This window comes from Aulostomus chinensis, chromosome 7 (assembly GCF_037954235.1).
Source record: "Aulostomus chinensis isolate RoL2024-O1b breed Wild chromosome 7, RoL_Achi_v1.0, whole genome shotgun sequence".
Taxonomy (NCBI): domain Eukaryota; kingdom Metazoa; phylum Chordata; class Actinopteri; order Syngnathiformes; family Aulostomidae; genus Aulostomus; species Aulostomus chinensis.
Genome location: NC_141326.1, coordinates 16,842,213 through 16,860,709, shown reverse-complemented (window position 1 = coordinate 16,860,709; position 18,497 = coordinate 16,842,213). Strand labels below are relative to the sequence as shown.

The window sequence follows — 18,497 nt, the reverse complement described above, 5'->3', positions numbered from 1 at the left end:
TGCTCTTCTTGCATCACTGTCCAGTCACAGGCGTTTCCCAAGCTCTGGTAGTGCGGAAGCAGGGGGTAGTAACTCTCTACAGAGCAGTCCCATCAGGAGCCTCCCTCACTGGAATTCTCAGTCCAGCATGCCATCAACCCCAGACCTGAGGACCAGGACCACACACTACGTACATTCCACTAGGTAGGTCTTTATACCCTCAGATTTTATTGAACAGAAGTAGATCAGATATAAATATTCCGTTAATGAAAAGCCTTGAGGTACCCCCATCTACAGAACATGGGGTCATAGTGCTTGCTCTTTCTGTTTCTTCACCGTCCAAATAATGGGTTCTTAAAATAGTTTTAATAATGATAATCTATTTTAAGAACACTTGTTAAAAGCAGAAAATAAAACAAACAAGTCATTAAATCAGAAGAAAACAGAAAACAACAACATTGTCATAAAAAAACATTTAAATAATGGAAAGGGGAAGATTTTTAAAAAATGAAAAAGAAGATAAGAGATTAAAATCTGGAAAAGCTCTGTGATAAAAGTATGTTTGAAGGATAGCTGATGTCATTTGTTAGGGCAGATTAATTCACAGCCTCTGGACCATGATGATAAAAACTCTATCCTCCTTATTTCTCAGCCGGGATCAAGTGATCAGATATGTGGCTGACAGATGCCATGAAGAGCCTTGAAATTAATCAGTAAAATAGTAGTGGGAGCCCGTGCTAAAAGAGTGATGTGGTCCCATCTCTTGGTTCTGTTAAGAGCCAGGCATCTGAGTTCTGAATGGACGAGAGAAGATCAATCGATTTTTGGTTCTGCCAAGTAAAAAGGCTGCAACAATAATCCGGGCATGATGTGTGGAAGGCATTTAAAATGGTCTCTGTGTCTTTCAAAGTTAAAATGGATCATATTATAGAAATATTTCTAAGGTTATAAAAGCAGGATTCCACAAAATTTTTGCTGTGCTGCCCAAAATGCAAATTATTATCAAACCATGTTCCACGAGGGAGCTAGCAGATGTCAGAATATGCGTTGCCATCTCACTGCCACTGGAGAAAATATTTGGCTGTCACAGAAGCAAGTATTAAGTAACTCAATGACCCGGGGCTTGTGGATCTAACGGCTAATGCGTCTGTGTATCATTAGCATAGCAATGTAAAGACAAACCATGTTTATGAATATGCACCCAGGGGTATGCACTGATGGAGAAAACAAAATTGCTCCCAAAAGTGACCCTTGAGGCACACCATAAATACAGAACATAGATATTCGTTGAGACACAGAACCGACTATTTGATAGGTTGCATGGAAACCCTTATAAAGTTAAAGCGAAAGTCCTCAAACTCTAGATTCTGTGTCAAAGGTAACATTGTGGTCAAATAATTCAAGGCCTGAGCACATGTTGTTGTCAGCAGCTACTAAAAGTTTGGTGGAAACCTTGGCTTGGATCTATTTGTTTCTAAAAAAAAATGTGAACGTGTGAGGGAGGGGTCCAGCCCTGTGTTTTTCTTAATAGAAGGCTCGCTCAGAGACACAACATTTAAAGCAAACAGGTCAAAGGATGTATCGTTGTGGTGACCTAATAACAAACACTCCATCCATTGCTGTTATAGTCACAGCTCCAGCACCTTAATTCTAAGTTGTTGTATTTCTGTATTTTCCAGGTCAGTGGACATCAGTCCCACACGTCTGCACAGTCTCGCTCAGCACTTTAGAAACCGCAGCTCCAGCTTGGAGTCCCAAGGCAAACTTTTGACATCTGACACAGACACACATCCGCACAACCTGGGCAACCTGGGCAGCCCTGACTTCTTCTTGGGCCCAGGACGAAGCTCTAATGGCTCCGATCCATTAGACGATTGCTCATCCTGCACCAGCCAGAGCAGCTCAGAGCATTACTACCCTTCTGGTGGGCCTCTAGCCCCTGGAAGCAATCCCAACTACTCTACCCTGGGAGAAGACTCTCCCTCCAAAGCAAGGCAAAGGCAGAGGCAAAGGCACAGGTAAGGGTGGGGGTGGCAGTGAGACAAGACACAAGACAAAAGTGTAATGTAACTGATGTGTTCATGTTCTGTCTCCGCAGGTCTGCAGGTCACCTGGGGTCCTCCAACTCCGGCTCCATGCCAAACCTGGCAGCTAAGAACGGCTCCGGTGGAGGTTCCGGTGGATGTGGGATTGGAGGTGGACATCATGGAGTCTATCTCCACAGCCAGAGCCAGCCCTCGTCCCAGTACCGCATCAAAGAGTACCCCTTATATGTGGAGGGCAGCCCCAACCCAGTGGTGGTGCGAAGCCTGGAGAGTGATCAGGAGGGCCACTACAGCGTGAAGGCTCAATTCAAGACCTCCAGCTCCTACACGGCTGGGGGACTTTACAAAGAGGCCTGGGGAGGAGAGGAGGGAGGAGAAGGGAGTGGCCGACTCACGCCATCCCGCTCACAAATCGTACGGACTCCATCACTGGGGCGAGAGGGTGGTGGTGGCGGAGGAGGGGGGAGGGCAGCAGTGTCTGAAGAACTGCGGTGCTGGTACCAGAGATCCTCAGGGAGCCTGAAAGAAAGGAGTCATTCACATTCAGGATCCACTTCCTCTGAGACAGGGTCACAGCAAGGCACTCTGGGACATGGTCGGGGGAGTAGGGTAGGGACACTCGCCAAGGGCTCACCAGGTGGGTCTTCATCATCGAGTCTCTGTGAATCTTTTGTTGTGTTTCTGTGTTTTCACTTCAAGCCTTTCACTGTTTATTTAGTTCCTTCAGACATTCTAAAAATAACTGTCCCACCAAGAAAACACACTGGCCCGCAGGAAACTCAAACACATGACCTTCAGAGTGTGAGACTCGTTTTCTGCTCCAGTTTTCAATGTTTTTGGTGTCATCAGAGCAGGCTGTTTTGAAAAAAAGAAAAATGGAAAATAGAAATTAAGAGGTCAAAACTAATGTACACTAACACTTATTTCCCAAAATACATTCTAGGTCTGAGTTATAAGTCAACATCATGAACACACATCATGAGAAACGAGATCTGACAGACAGAACAGGAGGGAAACAATGACAGTTAACTTCAGTTCCACCCTTTTTGACAAGCCTAGCTGGGTGGAAATGGCGCAGCCTCATGTAAAAAGTATTATTAGTGAAATTTAAATTTTCCTCAGACATTACATTGTTTAACAAATATTGCCATTTTCAGATAAAAGGCATAAAAAAACAGAACGGTAGTGAAATCTGGAGTTCATGAACCTGTAGTCACTGACTTCGACAGGCTCAGACTCTCGTCGTATTGATGTCATTATTAGTCATCAATACATTTGTTTCATGTTTGCAAATTTAAGCAAAACATTTGTTTGTTAGAAGTATCGTATCCTAATACACCAGCCATGTATACACAGTTCAAACTGTGTTATGAATATTATATTAATAATATATTGTGTAATATTGTGAATATTACCGGTTGAGACCAAAGGCAGTAAAACCTGCATTTTAACCTTCAAGTTACACTTTAATGCAAACAGTGTATATGAAATGATACTGTATTGCAGCATGTGAGGTTACAATTCAAAACAGGCTAGCCGGCCTTCCTGGAAATGGGGGCTGCGTCACCCCCCCTCACTTCAATAACGCTGCCGCACGCGTATGTGTTGTTTTGACTGTTCATCTTTTACGTGTGTTGTGTTTTCTTTCAGCATGACTGACTGTCAGTTTTCCCCTCAGTTGCATCCCCACACAGCCAGAGGAGCATGACACCCTCCAGTGAACAGGCAGCCACACCCACACCCCCCTGTAGTCCGCAGCACATCCTCAACTGGCAGAGCGGGTAAGAGTCCCATAAACACACACTCACACACAACGACAGGACAGGAATTCTGAAGCCTGATACAATTGTAAAATAATTCAGGAAAAAGAGCACCTCGGCCACTCAGCTGCTTTTCTCTTTGTGTAAACCGGAACACGCTCACGGGCTTTGTCTGTTCAATCTGTGTCAATGTTGTTCTCCACTGTTCAACTAATCCTAGAGGAGGATTTTTAGGTCAACACCGTTTTTTTTTGTTGTTGTTTTTTTTTAAAAACCTTCTCCACTATTTTGCTGTTTGTATCACTCGCCACATCTCTATCCCTTCTTCTGTCTGGGTTTCTTGGTGTCGCTCACACCCTGTTTGACTTGGGGGGGGACATTCTCTCATAACCTAATATTGTCACTTCCTTCACATTAATCTTTCTTTCTGCACTAACCCTCCTTTCCTTGTCTGTGTGTGTATGTGTATATGTGTGTGTGTGTATGTGTGTGTGTGTGTGTGTGTCCTCTCTCCTGGTTTAGAGGCACAGCAGACAGCTCTCCTACTGAGGACGTCTGTCAGTCTCCTCTTCAGCCCGGCTCTGATGTATAGAGGTACTGTAGGTCTCGGACTCCCAGTGATCTGAAGGGTTATGAAAACACAGCAAACAGCAGCATTTTGCAGATATATAATGTGACTGCAGCGCCAAATTTACTCACAGTCAGACCCTGAAGCATTTATGCGACATGCTTACTAATCCCTTCTATCATGAACCGTGGGGCGATGACAGTGGGGTAGCTTCACGATGTCTTTTCTCTTTGATGGTGACGGTACCTGTACGTCTCTGCATGTTCTCTGCTCCGTGTTCTGACTCTGATGCTTCACTGTGGCTCACTAAAAAGACTTAACCTTGTGCTGTTTGTGCTGACAACGTTCTTGTAACAAATATTAGCCGATCAATACTTGATAGAACCATGTTGAACAGAGGTTTTCAAAGTGTGAGGTGGGTCTGAGGGTGGGGTTGTGGGGCTGGGGGGGCCGGTCCAGACAGATTCTGGGGAGGTAATTTAATAGAGGTGAGAGAATATTATAGATATCTTGTGGAACAGCTTTAATGCAAGGGATTTGGTTTAAGACAAGAAGCTAAAAGATGCAGTTGTTCAGGTGGAATGTGACTGTTTATTCTACTTCCCAAGACTACATGACACAGGAGATGTTCATGCGTTCACTTCGGGGTCCAAATGTCGTTTTTTTAACTTCGTGCCTATTTGCCAAATGCCAGGGACATTAAAAAAAATAAAAATCATTTACAAAGTGTTGTTGATGCATGACCCATTAAGTTTCTAAGTGAAAATAGTGCTGCACATTCTCAGGTGTAGATGGTGTGATGTGTCCTGCAGGGTAGAAGAGAGCTGCAGACGTAGAGGGAGTCATGATGCAGGTGTGTCCAGGAGTCTGGAGAGAGTCAGACCCTCTCAGTCTCTCCAGGAGTTTTACTTACATGTTTAGATGCTTTGTCTAAAGGGAGGCCCACCATCTCAGACTTTGAAAACCTTTGAATTAGATGATAGATTTGGAATGATTTCACCTTTTGAGAAAGAAGTCCCTCTGACCCTGGTCTCTGTCTTCTTCTGCAGGTCTTTCAGTGACAGCTGTTTTCTCAGCAGCCCCTTGTGTTCAGACCTGGCAGATGTGCAGTGGTACGGACACGACAAGGCGAAACCTGGAACCCTGGTCTGAGACCTTCCGGAAAAGGGCCCAGAAAAAAAGTCCCTCTCCTACTGCCTCTCCACTGTCCTTCACTACTACACATCGACAACCAACAACCTCATCCTGAAGGCCCTACAAACACCCCCTGCCCTGACTGGTCACTCCTGCCCTCTCTCCCTCCACCCACGTCATCATTGTGCTCCTTCTATCACAGCTCAGCTGGACAGGGATACACTCGCTGGGCTCTGATCAGGGCTGGTTTCCAAGGGCGGACTAACAAGTGCCACCTCAGCTGATGAACTGTTGAAGCTCCTTCTTAACTCTCCCTCAGCACATGAGCAGTGGAATTAGAGCAGTGGAGAGAGAGAGAGCGAGCGAGCGGGAGAGAGAGAGAGAGAGAGCACAGAATGATATTGAGCTCCAACATCATCCATTCCAAGGTCTCATATTTGGCCCCTCAACCTTACTGACTCCAGTGCACTGCCACCCAATCAGAGGAAACCTGCTGGATATGAGCCACCGGTTAAGAAAAAAACCCCAGAAACATTCCCATAAAACTGTGTTGGATTTCAGTGTTCTCATTCATGCTGTCCATTTTGTTTGTTTCATCTCTTCATTTTTTTCCCCCATGCGTATTTATAACGAAAAGAAGATGACACAGACTTATCCATAGAATCTGGATTACCTGAACATTTAGAAGATAAACTCCTCCTCTCAGTTAAACCCGCAACCAAAGACGCTTTGACTGGTCACACCAGGGTCCCAGGGGTGGTGTCCCTGCACACACAGGAAAAAAAAGAAAAGAAAAAATAATGGACACGTCAGTCAACTACATGAGGCTGAATTCGCAATGACAACATCGGGGCGGAACATATCTGTGGTATCGATGAGGACTATAGCAATAACAAACACTTCTGAACTGGTCTGAGTGAATATGAGCGGGCGTCGTGTCCCGGCCCTGCCATGTGATTCACAGGGAGAATTTCGAGTTGTGATTATTGGGTTTAATCTATGCTTACTTTTAAGTGACATCATCATACATCACGTCTGTGCTGAATATCTCTGTCCACAACAGCTTGTGATTGCTGGTGCCAAGGGGGGGGTAGTCTGGATGAAGCGGAATACAATTAACAGCGGAATTATTGAATTGGGAGTTCCGCCTCTTTATATGTTCACCTCTTAAAGTAAAATCAGCAGTATTTGTAGCTGGGTAGCGAGGTTCTCCAGCTCATGTCCTCCTGCTTTGGTCGTGGCTCTACTGGTCTCGAGTCCCTCCGTGGTACCGTCGGACATCTCCCGTTTTCTCTGTCCAGCATTGGAAGGTGACTGAACTCTTGATTCAGAAGCGCACTGACAGTCAGAACACTCGGGTGCTATCGTGTTTTTTTTTTCCAGTGCCAAACGTGTTGGTGCTTTTACATTTTCTTGACTGTAATTTGACTCTTCAAGCTACAGACCCCAGCCATTAAATAATCAAGCAGCCATAAGACAAGACTTTTTATAATTTGGCATCGTAGGAAAAGGATGACTCAAATAGTAGTTTGGTTTTAAAGCACAACATTAACCTTGTCTCTCAATCTTTTAATCATAGGCTATACTTAAGTGGATAACCACAGACAAGGTGACACATTATAGTGCTCTTTTTTTATGATATACGGACACTAGTGGATAATGAGAAGCCATAGCCAGAGCTGAGGAAGGCCTTGTTCCGACCGTCAGCTCTAATCAGATTTGTTGTGTATCCAGCAAGAGCAAAAAGAAGAAAAAAAAACACATGAAATACAATATTTGCAAATCAGATCCAAACCACATTTGAAGCTGGTTTGAAGTCTGATGACAGTCAGAGCCAATCGAAGAAGTCTGTGTCGTGTGCTGCTGATGGCTGAGCTCATCGTTCGCACCCAAAAAAAACCCAGTGCAGACAAAAAAAGATGTGATTTAAGAAGCAAATCTGATTTAACTTGAAGTCTGAACGAGGCCAAAGCGGATCCCTGTCTCTCGTGCATCCCAATCAGAACAGGGTTCAAGAAGCACACCTGGTTTTAACAGTCTGTCAATCAAAACCCCTCATTTTCTCCTAACCAGCATTCATGCGGAGCAGTTACCGCCGTTAGATAATTGCACAAAATCTGAATTCATCAGATGCTGATTTTACTCAGACCCTGCAGACATCAAGTGGATATTCAGCAGCCCGGCAGCGTCATTGTGTCTGGTGTTCAGGATGAGTGGGACACATCTTATTGTCTTATAGTACTGTGTTAAAAGTCTGTACCTCCCCAACCCCCCAAACATCTCAACCAGGACTGAATCGGAAAAAAAAACCCCAGTGTCCTTCCATTAATTAGTTCATGTCGCCTGTTCACTCCAAGCCTTCCCTCACAGTTTGTGTGGTTAAGGACGTGCATGCTCTGCTGATCCAGTGACAAATAAAGACCCCGAAGACGTCCAGCCTCACTTCTCTCACATTAGCACGTCTTGCTCTGTAGTGTTCACCTTCTTCCCTCAAGTAAAAGAGAAAAAAAAGTCTCATTTTTGACCTTGTGGACATTTCGGACCTGTGAGCCCAACGTGATGAAGTGTGACGCCCCCCTCCCCTCCACGCACCGCCTCTTCTGTGGCTCCAAACACCACATTTTCTGTGTCCCCCCCATCGCCAATGTATGAGGATTTTTGTAATGAACTAACTCTTTTATCAGTCTTTTCCTGTTATGTACGGAGGGGCACTGTGCTTTTGTGGGGTTTTTAACATTCACGTTCATTGTTTTAACAAAGTTCCATTTTATATGAACCAGTATTTGTTTTCTGTTGGGGTTTTGTTTTTTGTTTTTTTAATTTCTGACATTGTAACGACCCTTTCAGGTGCTACAGAATGACCAGTTACTGCTTCGTCACATAGGATTTAGACATGTTTTCATTGTTATCAATAGATTCCAAACCAGATGTGCAAAATGAAGCTTATTTTAACAGACAGTTTAATAGTAGATCACTCCCCTACCAGACAATAGAGCATGTAACCTGATTTTATCACTTCTGTTCAACTGTAACAATGCATTAAACGTGTTGTAGGAAAAATGTGGAATTGATTTAAAAAAAAAAGAGAGAGAAATACTGAATTCCACAGTTAATTTATTCTTTTTTCTATTAAAAATTTGTATAGTAACTTTACATTTTTCAAAACTGTGTTGTTGGAAACTGATGATGAATTTTTCAGAGACGCTGTGGTGGTTCTTGAGATTAAGAAAAATAAATTATTGATGAATGTTCTCAAGATTGTGCCTCGGTGTATTTGTTTTTCTAAAGATTCATCAAATTGAATTGAATTAAAATCATGGCACCTATCAAAGGGAATCCCCCAACTTGTCAACACTTTCCACTCCTCTGACACACTCTTCCTTCTGTACCCCACCCCCCAAAGACAGGAGGAAGAGGATTTCCTGTGGAATAATAAGGAAGATGCACTCCAAACACACCGAAGATTACTCACCACCAGCTGCACTTAATCAGATTAAACAGCTGCACATTGAAACTCATAGATTTTACCACTGTTGCAGCCATTCCACGCAGACTTATCTGATTAAATGGAGTGTGTAGTTTAGCATATACACTTCATGAGTTGTACCGGCCACACACACACAAACATCCAAACACACACACACACACACACACACACACAGTAGTGGTTCTACTCTGCCACATAGAAAAGTGCCTTCCACCACAAGACTCAGCTGTCCGTGTCTGTGAGGACGCCCAGCTCTGTCATCCTGCTTTCTTTTCTTCTTCTTCCTCCGTGTCCATTTACTAATGAATCCCATGTTTCTCTTTGTACTCGCTGCGTTCCCATAGCAGCTCGCCCAACCAGGCAACAGCTGGAAGCTGTTAGCCAGACATGGCGTGAGAAACTAGCTCCTCTGTGATTCTTTTTTTTTTTTTCTTTTCATTTGCACAAGTCTGCTATGAGTGTGTGTGTGTGTGTGGGGGGGGGGGTGTTGTACAGTCTTGATGAAATCCTACACACCACATCTTTGCTGCTTATGCACTCAGTCTACACACTTGGACAGTGAAGACACGCTTTCAATATTCCGTTCGGTCCATTTCAATGCAATTTCAGGGAAATGACTTGTTTGGAAGGTTAAGGAAATAATGTCCATTGACTTTCAGAGGGTGCAATACATTCTCCAACCTTTACAAATGGGGTCACCAAGGGCAAGTACTGTAATTTGGGACCTATGAACTGAGTGAAGGCTCAAAAAGAGAAGAAAAAAGAAAGAACTCTTTTGAGAAACTACAATCACTAAACACCATTAAGAAAATGCTGCAAATATGTTTCTGTGGTTTTATTAAAATTATTGTCATGTTCTGCATGATCTGCAGGTTTAGACACGCTAAAGGCACAAAGAGTCAGTCAGAAAAACCATTGCAGCGGCTGGTAAACGTTACATTACCAAGTATGGAGTGTATCTGCAGAAAGAGTTATAAACAAAAAACAAAAGCACAAAAAGATCTAAATTGTTTTTTTATTCCAAATTTGTATCCCATTTATACGTTGTGACTTGAACACAAGAAACCAGCTGCGATGCTGCCCTCTACTGTTGACCACCAATAAGTACAACGGGAAAACAGTCGAGCAAAGATGTTTTGTTTTGATCGGAGCTCGCTGATGTTTGTGAAAGTTGTTTCTCACAAAGGACAAGTGAAACTGTGTTACTTTAGCACGTCTGTCATCATATTTGAGTGGAATGAATGATACTGAAAATAGCGTTGGAAGTAAAATACGAACAAATATGCATCCTATATAAACAAAAAAAAACGGATTAAGAAACCTCATGAACACAGCATAGATTATATAAATTACAAGTTATTAAAAGCCCAGTCCTGCAGGAGATTTGATTTGGTCAACAACAGTCAATGGTTTACAAATGAATTGTGTGCTAAATATTTTTGAATGGCTGCACCTCAGTGAAGGATATTCATGTACATCCTTTCTTTCTTTATGCGTGTGGAACAGTTACAGTGAATCGAAAAACAGGTTTCAGCTCGATGAGGGTCACAAATTTAAGTCCTCCTCTTCCAGTAAAGGCCCGCTGCTTTCATCTGGGTCCTGTTCCATAAGCAGAGCCAGAAAACATTATTAAATGTTCTGAGTCTTTTTTTTATTTTTTTGTAAAACACCCCACAAAACGTTTCAACATCCATCACCTTAAATCATTTGACAATAAACTGTGCTCCTTACTAAACCAGTTCTCTTTCAGACTGGCCAGGACATCAAAAACTAACACGCATGTCCCTCTGTTGCGTTTACCTGCGCGATGCGGCTGTACGCTGGGATACGAGGAGGACTGTAGCGACGCAGGCCTCTCCAGGACAGGAAGAGCATGTAGACTGACAGCACTAAACACTGTGCAGTGAATGCTATGGAGCTTCCCTTTGCAACATATGAACCAGCACGCTAGTGACAAGAGGTCAGAGAGGATGAGGATACACAGCAACACACATTCAGCTAGAAGCTGCACCCTACGTTTACTTCATGGATTATAATAGACTTTATAGAATCTACACGTAACAGATTAACAAATGTATGTGTGAACTTGTATAACCTTGAACATGCTTGTGACCTTCATATACAATTTCTTCCTGTGAGCCTGTTTAGGTATCACTTATCTTTCCTGGTTAGTAGCACTAGTAGGCTCTACCTGTTGGCTCGTGTTCAGGGGAGCTTGCTGTTCCAACCTGAGGGTGTAGGCCAGAAGAGCAGAGAATCCCAACAGTAGGCTGAGGAGGTTCAGACCCATCAGAAAGATTACCTGTTCAGAATCAGTATAGAAGCTTCGCAGTCAATGATACAAGTGCACAAGTTCCTAAATAAATGGTTAAATACTGTTCTTACCTTTAGCTTATTAGCTCTCCTCTGCACCCCCAGTGCCAGACACCCAGCAGCGATGTACTATAACAACACAAACTGTTGATTATCTGACACATTTGACCCGTCACTATGCTGAAGAGGATGCGCACTCACACATAAGCTTGACCACACAGGTGTTGCCATGGAAACAGAGCACTTGTAGCTTACACACGCATGTGTGATTGTGGTTAGTATGCAAGCAAAGGCACTGAGGATCTGCACCACCTGAGGAGAGGCAGACAGTGACACACCAGGTAGAGGGTTGGTTTTTTTTTTAAACACACTGGCAAACACAACAAAGAAGCATCTCACCCCTGAGACTACAAGTCTGGTGCTGACCACAGTACGGAACCAGCGATGGATCCTGACATTGCCTAGCTCCTCATGATTGCTGACCAGTGTCACTGGGCGGGCCTGGGTTACTGGGCGGGTTGGGGGTGTCTCCTTAACGTAAACCTGGTAGAGCCCCTCCTGAAACATGTTCTCCGTCATCTGTCGTGAAAGAAAAAAAAACAAAACTGAAACCATCCTTCCAATAAAAGACGATTCTCTATCTGATCTCACACTTTTTCAGTTTGTTTCTTACCTTCCTCGAGGGTTGCGGAGTGTCGGCTTGTTCACCAACTGGCCCTCTTGTCAACAAAGAAGAAACGTTAGGAAACACATTGACGGAGAGATTCCAGTTTTCTCACAGCTGCTGTCAATCCTCAATGCTGTAAATCCAGAAGGTCAAAGTTCACCTGAGTTAGTTGATAGCAAAGGGTCGAAGTCCGCAGTGATTCAGGGATCTCATTACTCATCTCTGAAGAGTTTTATGGGCTTGCTCACAGTCCACGTGCAGTTCCAGAGGATTGGTTTCATTTTGAATTATGTTTACTGGTTGAATGCCATTGTTCCGACTCACTAACACCACCTAAAATCAAACACCTACATATTACATTCTACATCCTGATCCGTCCTTTTTTTTTTTTTTTTTTTTTTTTACAGGGGGTAAAGGAGTAGTTTATGGAAGAATAAGAGAAACACCTCTGAGTTTTCAAATGGAAACATGCCGTGACAGCCAATATAATAAAATAAAATGAAATTAAACGACACAGTAAGAAAATGATACCTTGTATAGAAGCAGTTAACATTTAGAGGATGGCTCAAAAGAGTCTAAACTCATCGATCAAGTCTGTATTTCTGGTTAATTTATTATAAAACAGCAAAGACATGTTACAACCAGGACGTTAAAAGTCCCAAGACTTTTCATGTTTCATGTTTAAAGAAACGGTAATCAGCATCTTTTTTCATCTGTAGATATACAATACTTATAATACCATAAACGAAAAACACACGGTAAAAACTAAAAGAAATGTGAAAAAACATGAGACAGGATGAAAGGAAAGGTAAAAACAAAAATTATGTGTGATATGAGACGATAAAATATTATGAAAATATTGCCAAGATGATAATGTTTGTTAAAAAAGCATGCATCGTATTGTTGTATATTTATGTCACATTATAAAAAGCATAGGAACCACAATGGAGCCTTGAGGAACTCAAAAAGTAACGCGTTCGCCAAGGTTATTCGTGTAGACTGGGTCAAGTAATAACAGTCCAGTTGTTTCCAGATGTTTACTGTCACGCTGTCAGATGTTGGCAATTGTAACTATATGTTTGAGCTACTCAACAGGCCCCCCGAAGCAGAGCAATAACAGCACAGAAACTTAGCACTTTTTAATCAGCCTGTGGAACACACATTTAGAATTTTGACTCGTGTTTTAAAAAACAACAACATTCTGCTTGCAAATTTATTCAAGTCTTTTAAAATTTCTCTGAATGAATCAATTGAAAAAAAAGAGAAGACAATCAAATCTAATTTTTCTTGTAAAATTATTGTTTACTCACAGATTCAAGCAGCAATCGAATGCTAAAAAGGAGCCAGATCAAGAAAACGAAGATGGAGGCATGAGGAGAACATGCATATTACTAAGCTAAACCACAACACACTGCAGAAAGAGGTCACACGGCCCTGGGGGGGCTGATGGCCAGATGAGCACAAATTTGTTGATGCTATAAATAAAAGTCAGACCCATTCAGTTTTTCCTGGGAGCGTTTCTGTGTCATCGTGCTCATCTGTCCCCCTGGTGTACAGGTCAGCCAGCCTGCTGAAACGTGGCCCCCAGTGGTTCAAGCTCTGAAAATCCTGCTCCTCATCTGAGTCGGAAGAATTGACAGAACTGAGAGAATCCGCCTCAGAACCAGCGCCCTCATAATCAAACACCAGGAGCGAGTCGTAAGGAGGAGCTGTGGGGTCGTGGTCTGCAACATGCAGGTTCTGGAGGGGAAATCAGTGTGATTTGAATGACACACTAACACTCGCTCACAAGCTCAAAAACACACACCACTAACCTCCTCAAGGAACTTGCTGATGTCTTCATTAGCTTTGGGCTGCCGGCAGTAGGTTGGACGGGATTCAGCAGGAACGACATCAGTGCAGAAGACCAGAGGACGGTTATCCAGGCCTCGGTGGAGGTGGCTCAGGTCATACTCCTGCCACAAAAGAAGTATTGATACTTTTTCATGCGCTCGCCAAAAAACTATGACACACAGAGCAGCATGCAGTTCCTCTTTCAACTTGACTCTGGGTTTTAATTTATTTTTTTGGTCTCACTTTAACCAGATTCATTATCGCCTTCCTCTTTTTTGATTTGCTTTCGACTTCACCTCTAATACTGAATCACTTAGCTTCAGTATCACTAATTCCAGCCAGTAACTGAAGCAACAATAAAAATCCAGATGTCTCTTCCTCCCTCCCTCTTGCTTCTACCTGGTCTTCTTCACCTCCTCCCTCCTCATCGTAGTAGAAGATGTTGTCTCTAGGTGCACCTTCAAGAAGAGGAACATCTTTCTTCAACCTCCACTTCCTTCTCAGAAACAGCAGCAGCAGCAGGAGCAGAACTGCGGTCACCAGAAAAGAGAAGCAACTTAAGATAGAACGCACGAACCACAAACAAAAGCATGATTGATTGCATTCAAAACAAAAAAAGCTAGCGACATACTCAGAGCTACAAGAACTGTTCCCAGCACTGTGGTTGTCAGAGATGGAATATGTAGACGAGGAACTGAATGTGGGATGAAGCAGCTGGAGACGGCCCCTCGACACTGGCATACCTCCACGTCCAGTGTGCTGTCTTGGTAGAGCATGTCAACGTCATAAATACGCATCAGCACATTATAATCTCCAGGAGAAAGCTCCCGTTTGGGAGCCAGGGCAGCCACATTGCCTACAAAGGAAGGAACCAATGGAAAAGGTATTTATCCAGGTCTTGTCTATGTTCTGCATGACTGTGTAGAAGTAAGCACACCTACTTGTTGAATTGACGCCGACAGTCCAGTTAATCCTCTGCTCTCCTAGAAGCTCCACAGTAAACGGCCCAGCGTGACCCGGTCCGTCCAGGTCCACTATATCCAGCAGGGCAGGAGAAGGCTCACTGTTACACAGACTAACTTTCCTTTGCTTAATCACGGGACGATTGTCATTAACATCGAGTAAACTCACAACCAGCGTGCCAGTCCCTGTAGCTGGGACAGAATCTAGAAGCATGGAGACACAACAAGGGTTCGAACCAGTGGCAAAGGTGTGAGAACGATATCGATGATTCTAAAACATGACGTTTACCATCGTCGTAGGCCAAAACCAGGACTGTGTATTTGCTGTCTCTGACACTGTGCGACTCTCTGTCCATGCTGGTTCTGACTCTGATGGCTCCTGAGCGTTGATCAATACTCAGCCACCTGGCAGTGTCATTCTGTATTTCATATCTGCAGACAAGAGAACCAACCTGATCCCAACTCGTACACAATAGTGTACAAGTACTAACATGTACTGCACTGAAAAATGGGAAAAATGATGGTGGAGACTCACTGTTATGCTAGCATGGTATAAAAATGAAGGTAAATGTTAGGTTCTTGAAATTTTCTAATGGATTATGAGAAAATATAAGAGATTCAAGTCCCTAACATTAAACTGGTTTGATGAAATTGATGCTCAAAGATGATTACGGGAAAAAAAAACGTGCCGATCAAAAATGATATTTAAGCCTGAGATGGTGACACCTGCAGTGATTTAAAATTAATTTGTTTGCGGTGTTTAAAAAAACTTTTTTTTTTCCACCTATAAAAAATATGTGGCTATGAGTCTTGAAGTTATGAGGTTTGTGGACTTAGAAATGCTGGAAAGAACACTTGAAATTTTTGACCCCATCCCTACGTATAAGAGCAATTATTTACTGTATGAAGTAAAGTTTTTGCAGGGTTACATTAAATTTGCTAAAGTTATCGTGCAAAAAAAAGAAGAAAAAAAATCAGATCCCGAGGACTTAGATGGGAACTTTTGCAGAATTCAGAATCCTCTACCTAACAGTCTGGTTCCTCGCCGTGTCTGGATCTGTTGCTCTGACATCCACCACGGAACTTCCCACGGCTGCACCTTCTGAGATCACCTTATGGATTTCTGCTGGGTTGAAATCGGGAGGCTCGTTCTTGTCTACGACTGAGACCGTGACTGTGCACGTAGACGTAGACAAGGGGCCGGAAAATGGCACCTCGTTCGTCACCACCACCAGCAGAGTAAAGACAGGAATGCTCTCGAAATCTGTCTCCTGGGTGGAGAAGGGAAACAGAAGGCGAATGACGTAGCGAGCTGAGGGAAATTCTTCTTGATGAGGGTGGATCGGTGCATCTCAACCTTGGCTGTGGTGATTATCCCCTCCATTTTACTGGGTCCTGCTGCGATGGAGAACTGTCCCGCATCGTTGCCTTGGATTATGGCGTATTTGGTGTTGGCGTTTGGAGAGCCTGACTCATCTGCGTCAGTGACCTTCAGCCTCACCACCTCCACTCCAACCTCATTCTCAGGAACAGATGCAGATATCTGAGATAAAAAGAAGCAAGAACCTACTAAAACATTGCTCCAGCTTGAGATACTCTGTTAGATTTGAACACAACCAACTCACAGACTTGACGGAGAATTGCGGAGCGTTATCGTTGCTGTCGGTGACTGTAATGACAGCGGTACATGTGGCGGTGAGCCCGTCTCCCTCCATATCAGCGGCCACTATGATCAGCCTGTACTCCGGGTGAGTCTGATACATGGAAGTGAGAGTTGGTGTGTAGACACAGGCAGATCACGCGCGAAGAGTGTTTACATGGCGTCATTATTCTACCTCTCTGTCCAGTCCGCCTGCCATCATGCTGATAGTCCCGCTGACCGGGTTTATGGCGAACATGTCTCCTTCAGACGTCTGAGGAATCTGACTCTTCACCTGATATCTAATTATTGCGTTGTTAGTTTGAGGGTCGTCTTTATCCACCGCTGTTACCGTCATGACAGAATCACCTGCTCAAGACAAAAAGCCGCAACTATGACGTGAACTTCAAACAGATATCAAGTTGGAAGCTTGCATGATTACATCACCTGGCAGAATTGTCCTGAGCCATACTGTACATAGCAGCACATTAAAACTACTGCACTTCATCAGTTAACACCTTAAAAAGGTCTGCAAAGCCACTGTTGGGGTTTTCAAAAGATATACATATAGTAGAAGAAGTCAGTTCAGGAGGACTCCAGGTGAAGCCTGAACAGATGTGTCTTCTCACCAACATCTGCACTTTCGCTCACTTCGCCATAAAAGGGGTTCTGAGTGAATTCTGGATTGTTGTCGTTCTGATCAATGACATCGATAATGAGCTCCATGGGTTGTTCAGCTTTGACGCCATTATTTAGTGCATGGGCCCACAGCTGTGACACACACACACACACACACACACACACACACAAATGAATAGTGCAGGAGGACAGACACACTGTTGTCTTGGGCATTCGGTGTATTAGCTCACGCCGTATTTGGCTGTCCTCTCTCTGTCCAGTGGCTGGGTCACATACAACGCTCCAGACCTCCTATCAAGAGTGAAAACGCCCTCAGGAGGCTGGTCGGCCCCCGGTCCAGTGAGCTTGTAGGTTATCGCCACCTTGTCCTCCTTGCTTGATTTAATCTAAAACCCAGTCATGAAAATATGTCATTCAAAGAGTTAAATATATTTCATTTAAGTACATCAAACTTGAAAGGGTTTATTACGGCCATATTTACCTTCACCATGAATTTAGGATATGGACCTCTGTCGTTTTCTGGAAATTTAATAGCAGGAATAACCCATTCCCTTTTCACCCGGTTCAACCTGGCAGCATGGAATTGCTGGAGGCCCATGTAGGAGTTCTGATTGATAGATGCACCTGGAAGTTAGAGACTGACTTCCATGGAAAAATAAATTAAAAAAAAAAAAAGTCAACAGTACCGCTTTTAAATTTACCTCAAGATGTGCTGGGGTTACAGTATGTGAGCAGTTGGTTCCAGGCTGGATCCCTGCAGCAGCCACGATGACTGAACACTGAGGGTCAAGCATGGGCTGTCATACAAGAACTAACAATCTGTACATAGTGACAAGCGATTAAGATGAATAATCCCAATGTACACATGCAAAACATTCTCGGATGTTCCAAGACAAACGAATCATATCCAGCCAGCGATTAAAGAGCTCTCTATGGAGTGATTAACCAACATGTTTAAAAGAAAATCTCACTCACCAGAAAGAGCACCGTTCCAGTCCAGCTGCTCCTCATCGTCTCCCTCAGTAGAAAAGCCTCCAGGTCTGTGTTGTGGATTGACCCTCTGAACTGGACTTGCTGCTCCTTCTTAATGGCCGGACGCCAACTTGGTGGTATTTACCAACATTTTCTGCTGAGTTCGTCCCCTCCGGAGCTCCTCAGTCAGTGGACCCGTGTGTCATTTTCCCGGCTCTCCGACTGCCTGCAGCTACACGAACCGTGGCTCTACTTGGCTCCTAATAATGCTGAGTGGGTGTTTGATTTTATCAGCGAGAGGATGGGAACAGCAAAGACATTAGAGGTGACCTCAGGCGCTGACACTTGCATTTGTTTATGCATGTGGGTGTTGCTTTTCCACTCTGACCTCTTGATAACAGGGCTCTTCCCGTAATTCTTTTATCACACACCTAATTTCATAGGAACTGCTCCCTAAAAATACTCTAAAATAGGCTGAAAAGAAATGCGAAATACAGAT

At 43.6% G+C, this 18,497-nt stretch overlaps 3 protein-coding genes across 17 annotated transcripts in view; 1 reads left to right on the top strand and 2 right to left on the bottom strand.

Annotated features, from left to right (window-relative positions):
* frmd4a (FERM domain containing 4A) overlaps positions 1 to 8,738 on the top strand; it is a 108,455-nt gene extending 99,717 nt beyond the window's left edge. For 9 of the 12 annotated variants that reach the window (XM_086208835.1, XM_086208836.1, XM_086208834.1 and 6 more), the window contains exons 20-24: positions 25 to 183; positions 1,659 to 1,997; positions 2,078 to 2,661; positions 3,703 to 3,805; positions 5,402 to 8,738. In XM_086208835.1, coding sequence (XP_086064961.1) covers positions 25 to 183; positions 1,659 to 1,997; positions 2,078 to 2,661; positions 3,703 to 3,805; positions 5,402 to 5,504 — 1,288 coding nt within the window. In that variant the 3' untranslated portion in view covers positions 5,505 to 8,738. Of the gene's footprint in view, positions 1 to 24; positions 184 to 1,658; positions 1,998 to 2,077; positions 2,662 to 3,702; positions 3,806 to 4,306; positions 4,379 to 5,401 lie in introns of all 12 variants that reach the window. The other 3 variants (XM_086208839.1, XM_086208831.1, XM_086208830.1) reach the window with 2 other exon arrangements.
* Positions 8,739 to 9,836: 1,098 nt separating this feature from the next.
* Positions 9,837 to 12,203, bottom strand: tmem253 (transmembrane protein 253). Of its 3 annotated transcripts, XM_086208825.1 has the most exons (8): positions 12,114 to 12,203; positions 11,960 to 12,005; positions 11,686 to 11,865; positions 11,488 to 11,598; positions 11,359 to 11,415; positions 11,165 to 11,275; positions 10,774 to 10,920; positions 9,839 to 10,572 (listed from the first exon to the last, which is right to left on the bottom strand). In XM_086208825.1, the coding sequence occupies exons 3-8, from the start codon at positions 11,863 to 11,865 to the stop codon at positions 10,519 to 10,521; spliced, it is 660 nt and encodes a 219-aa protein (XP_086064951.1). In that variant the 5' UTR covers positions 11,960 to 12,005; positions 12,114 to 12,203; the 3' UTR covers positions 9,839 to 10,518. The 3 variants fall into 3 exon arrangements, with proteins under 3 accessions (XP_086064952.1, XP_086064953.1, XP_086064951.1); XM_086208826.1 differs by lacking the exon at positions 12,114 to 12,203 and having other exon boundaries at positions 9,837 to 10,572; positions 11,713 to 11,865; positions 11,960 to 12,107; XM_086208827.1 differs by lacking the exons at positions 11,488 to 11,598; positions 12,114 to 12,203 and having other exon boundaries at positions 9,838 to 10,572; positions 11,960 to 12,107.
* A 1,238-nt stretch (positions 12,204 to 13,441) lies between these two features.
* On the bottom strand, positions 13,442 to 18,484 carry LOC147258791 (B-cadherin). 2 transcript variants are annotated; one of them, XM_086208822.1, is made up of 15 exons: positions 18,002 to 18,483; positions 17,728 to 17,805; positions 17,508 to 17,633; positions 17,257 to 17,412; positions 17,017 to 17,158; positions 16,584 to 16,756; positions 16,374 to 16,502; positions 16,106 to 16,291; positions 15,775 to 16,019; positions 15,038 to 15,180; positions 14,728 to 14,952; positions 14,418 to 14,642; positions 14,186 to 14,316; positions 13,768 to 13,908; positions 13,442 to 13,693 (listed from the first exon to the last, which is right to left on the bottom strand). In XM_086208822.1, the coding sequence occupies exons 1-15, from the start codon at positions 18,035 to 18,037 to the stop codon at positions 13,442 to 13,444; spliced, it is 2,388 nt and encodes a 795-aa protein (XP_086064948.1). In that variant the 5' UTR covers positions 18,038 to 18,483. The 2 variants fall into 2 exon arrangements, with proteins under 2 accessions (XP_086064948.1, XP_086064949.1); XM_086208823.1 differs by lacking the exon at positions 13,442 to 13,693 and having other exon boundaries at positions 13,782 to 13,908; positions 14,245 to 14,316; positions 18,002 to 18,484.
* Positions 18,485 to 18,497: the final 13 nt, after the last annotated feature.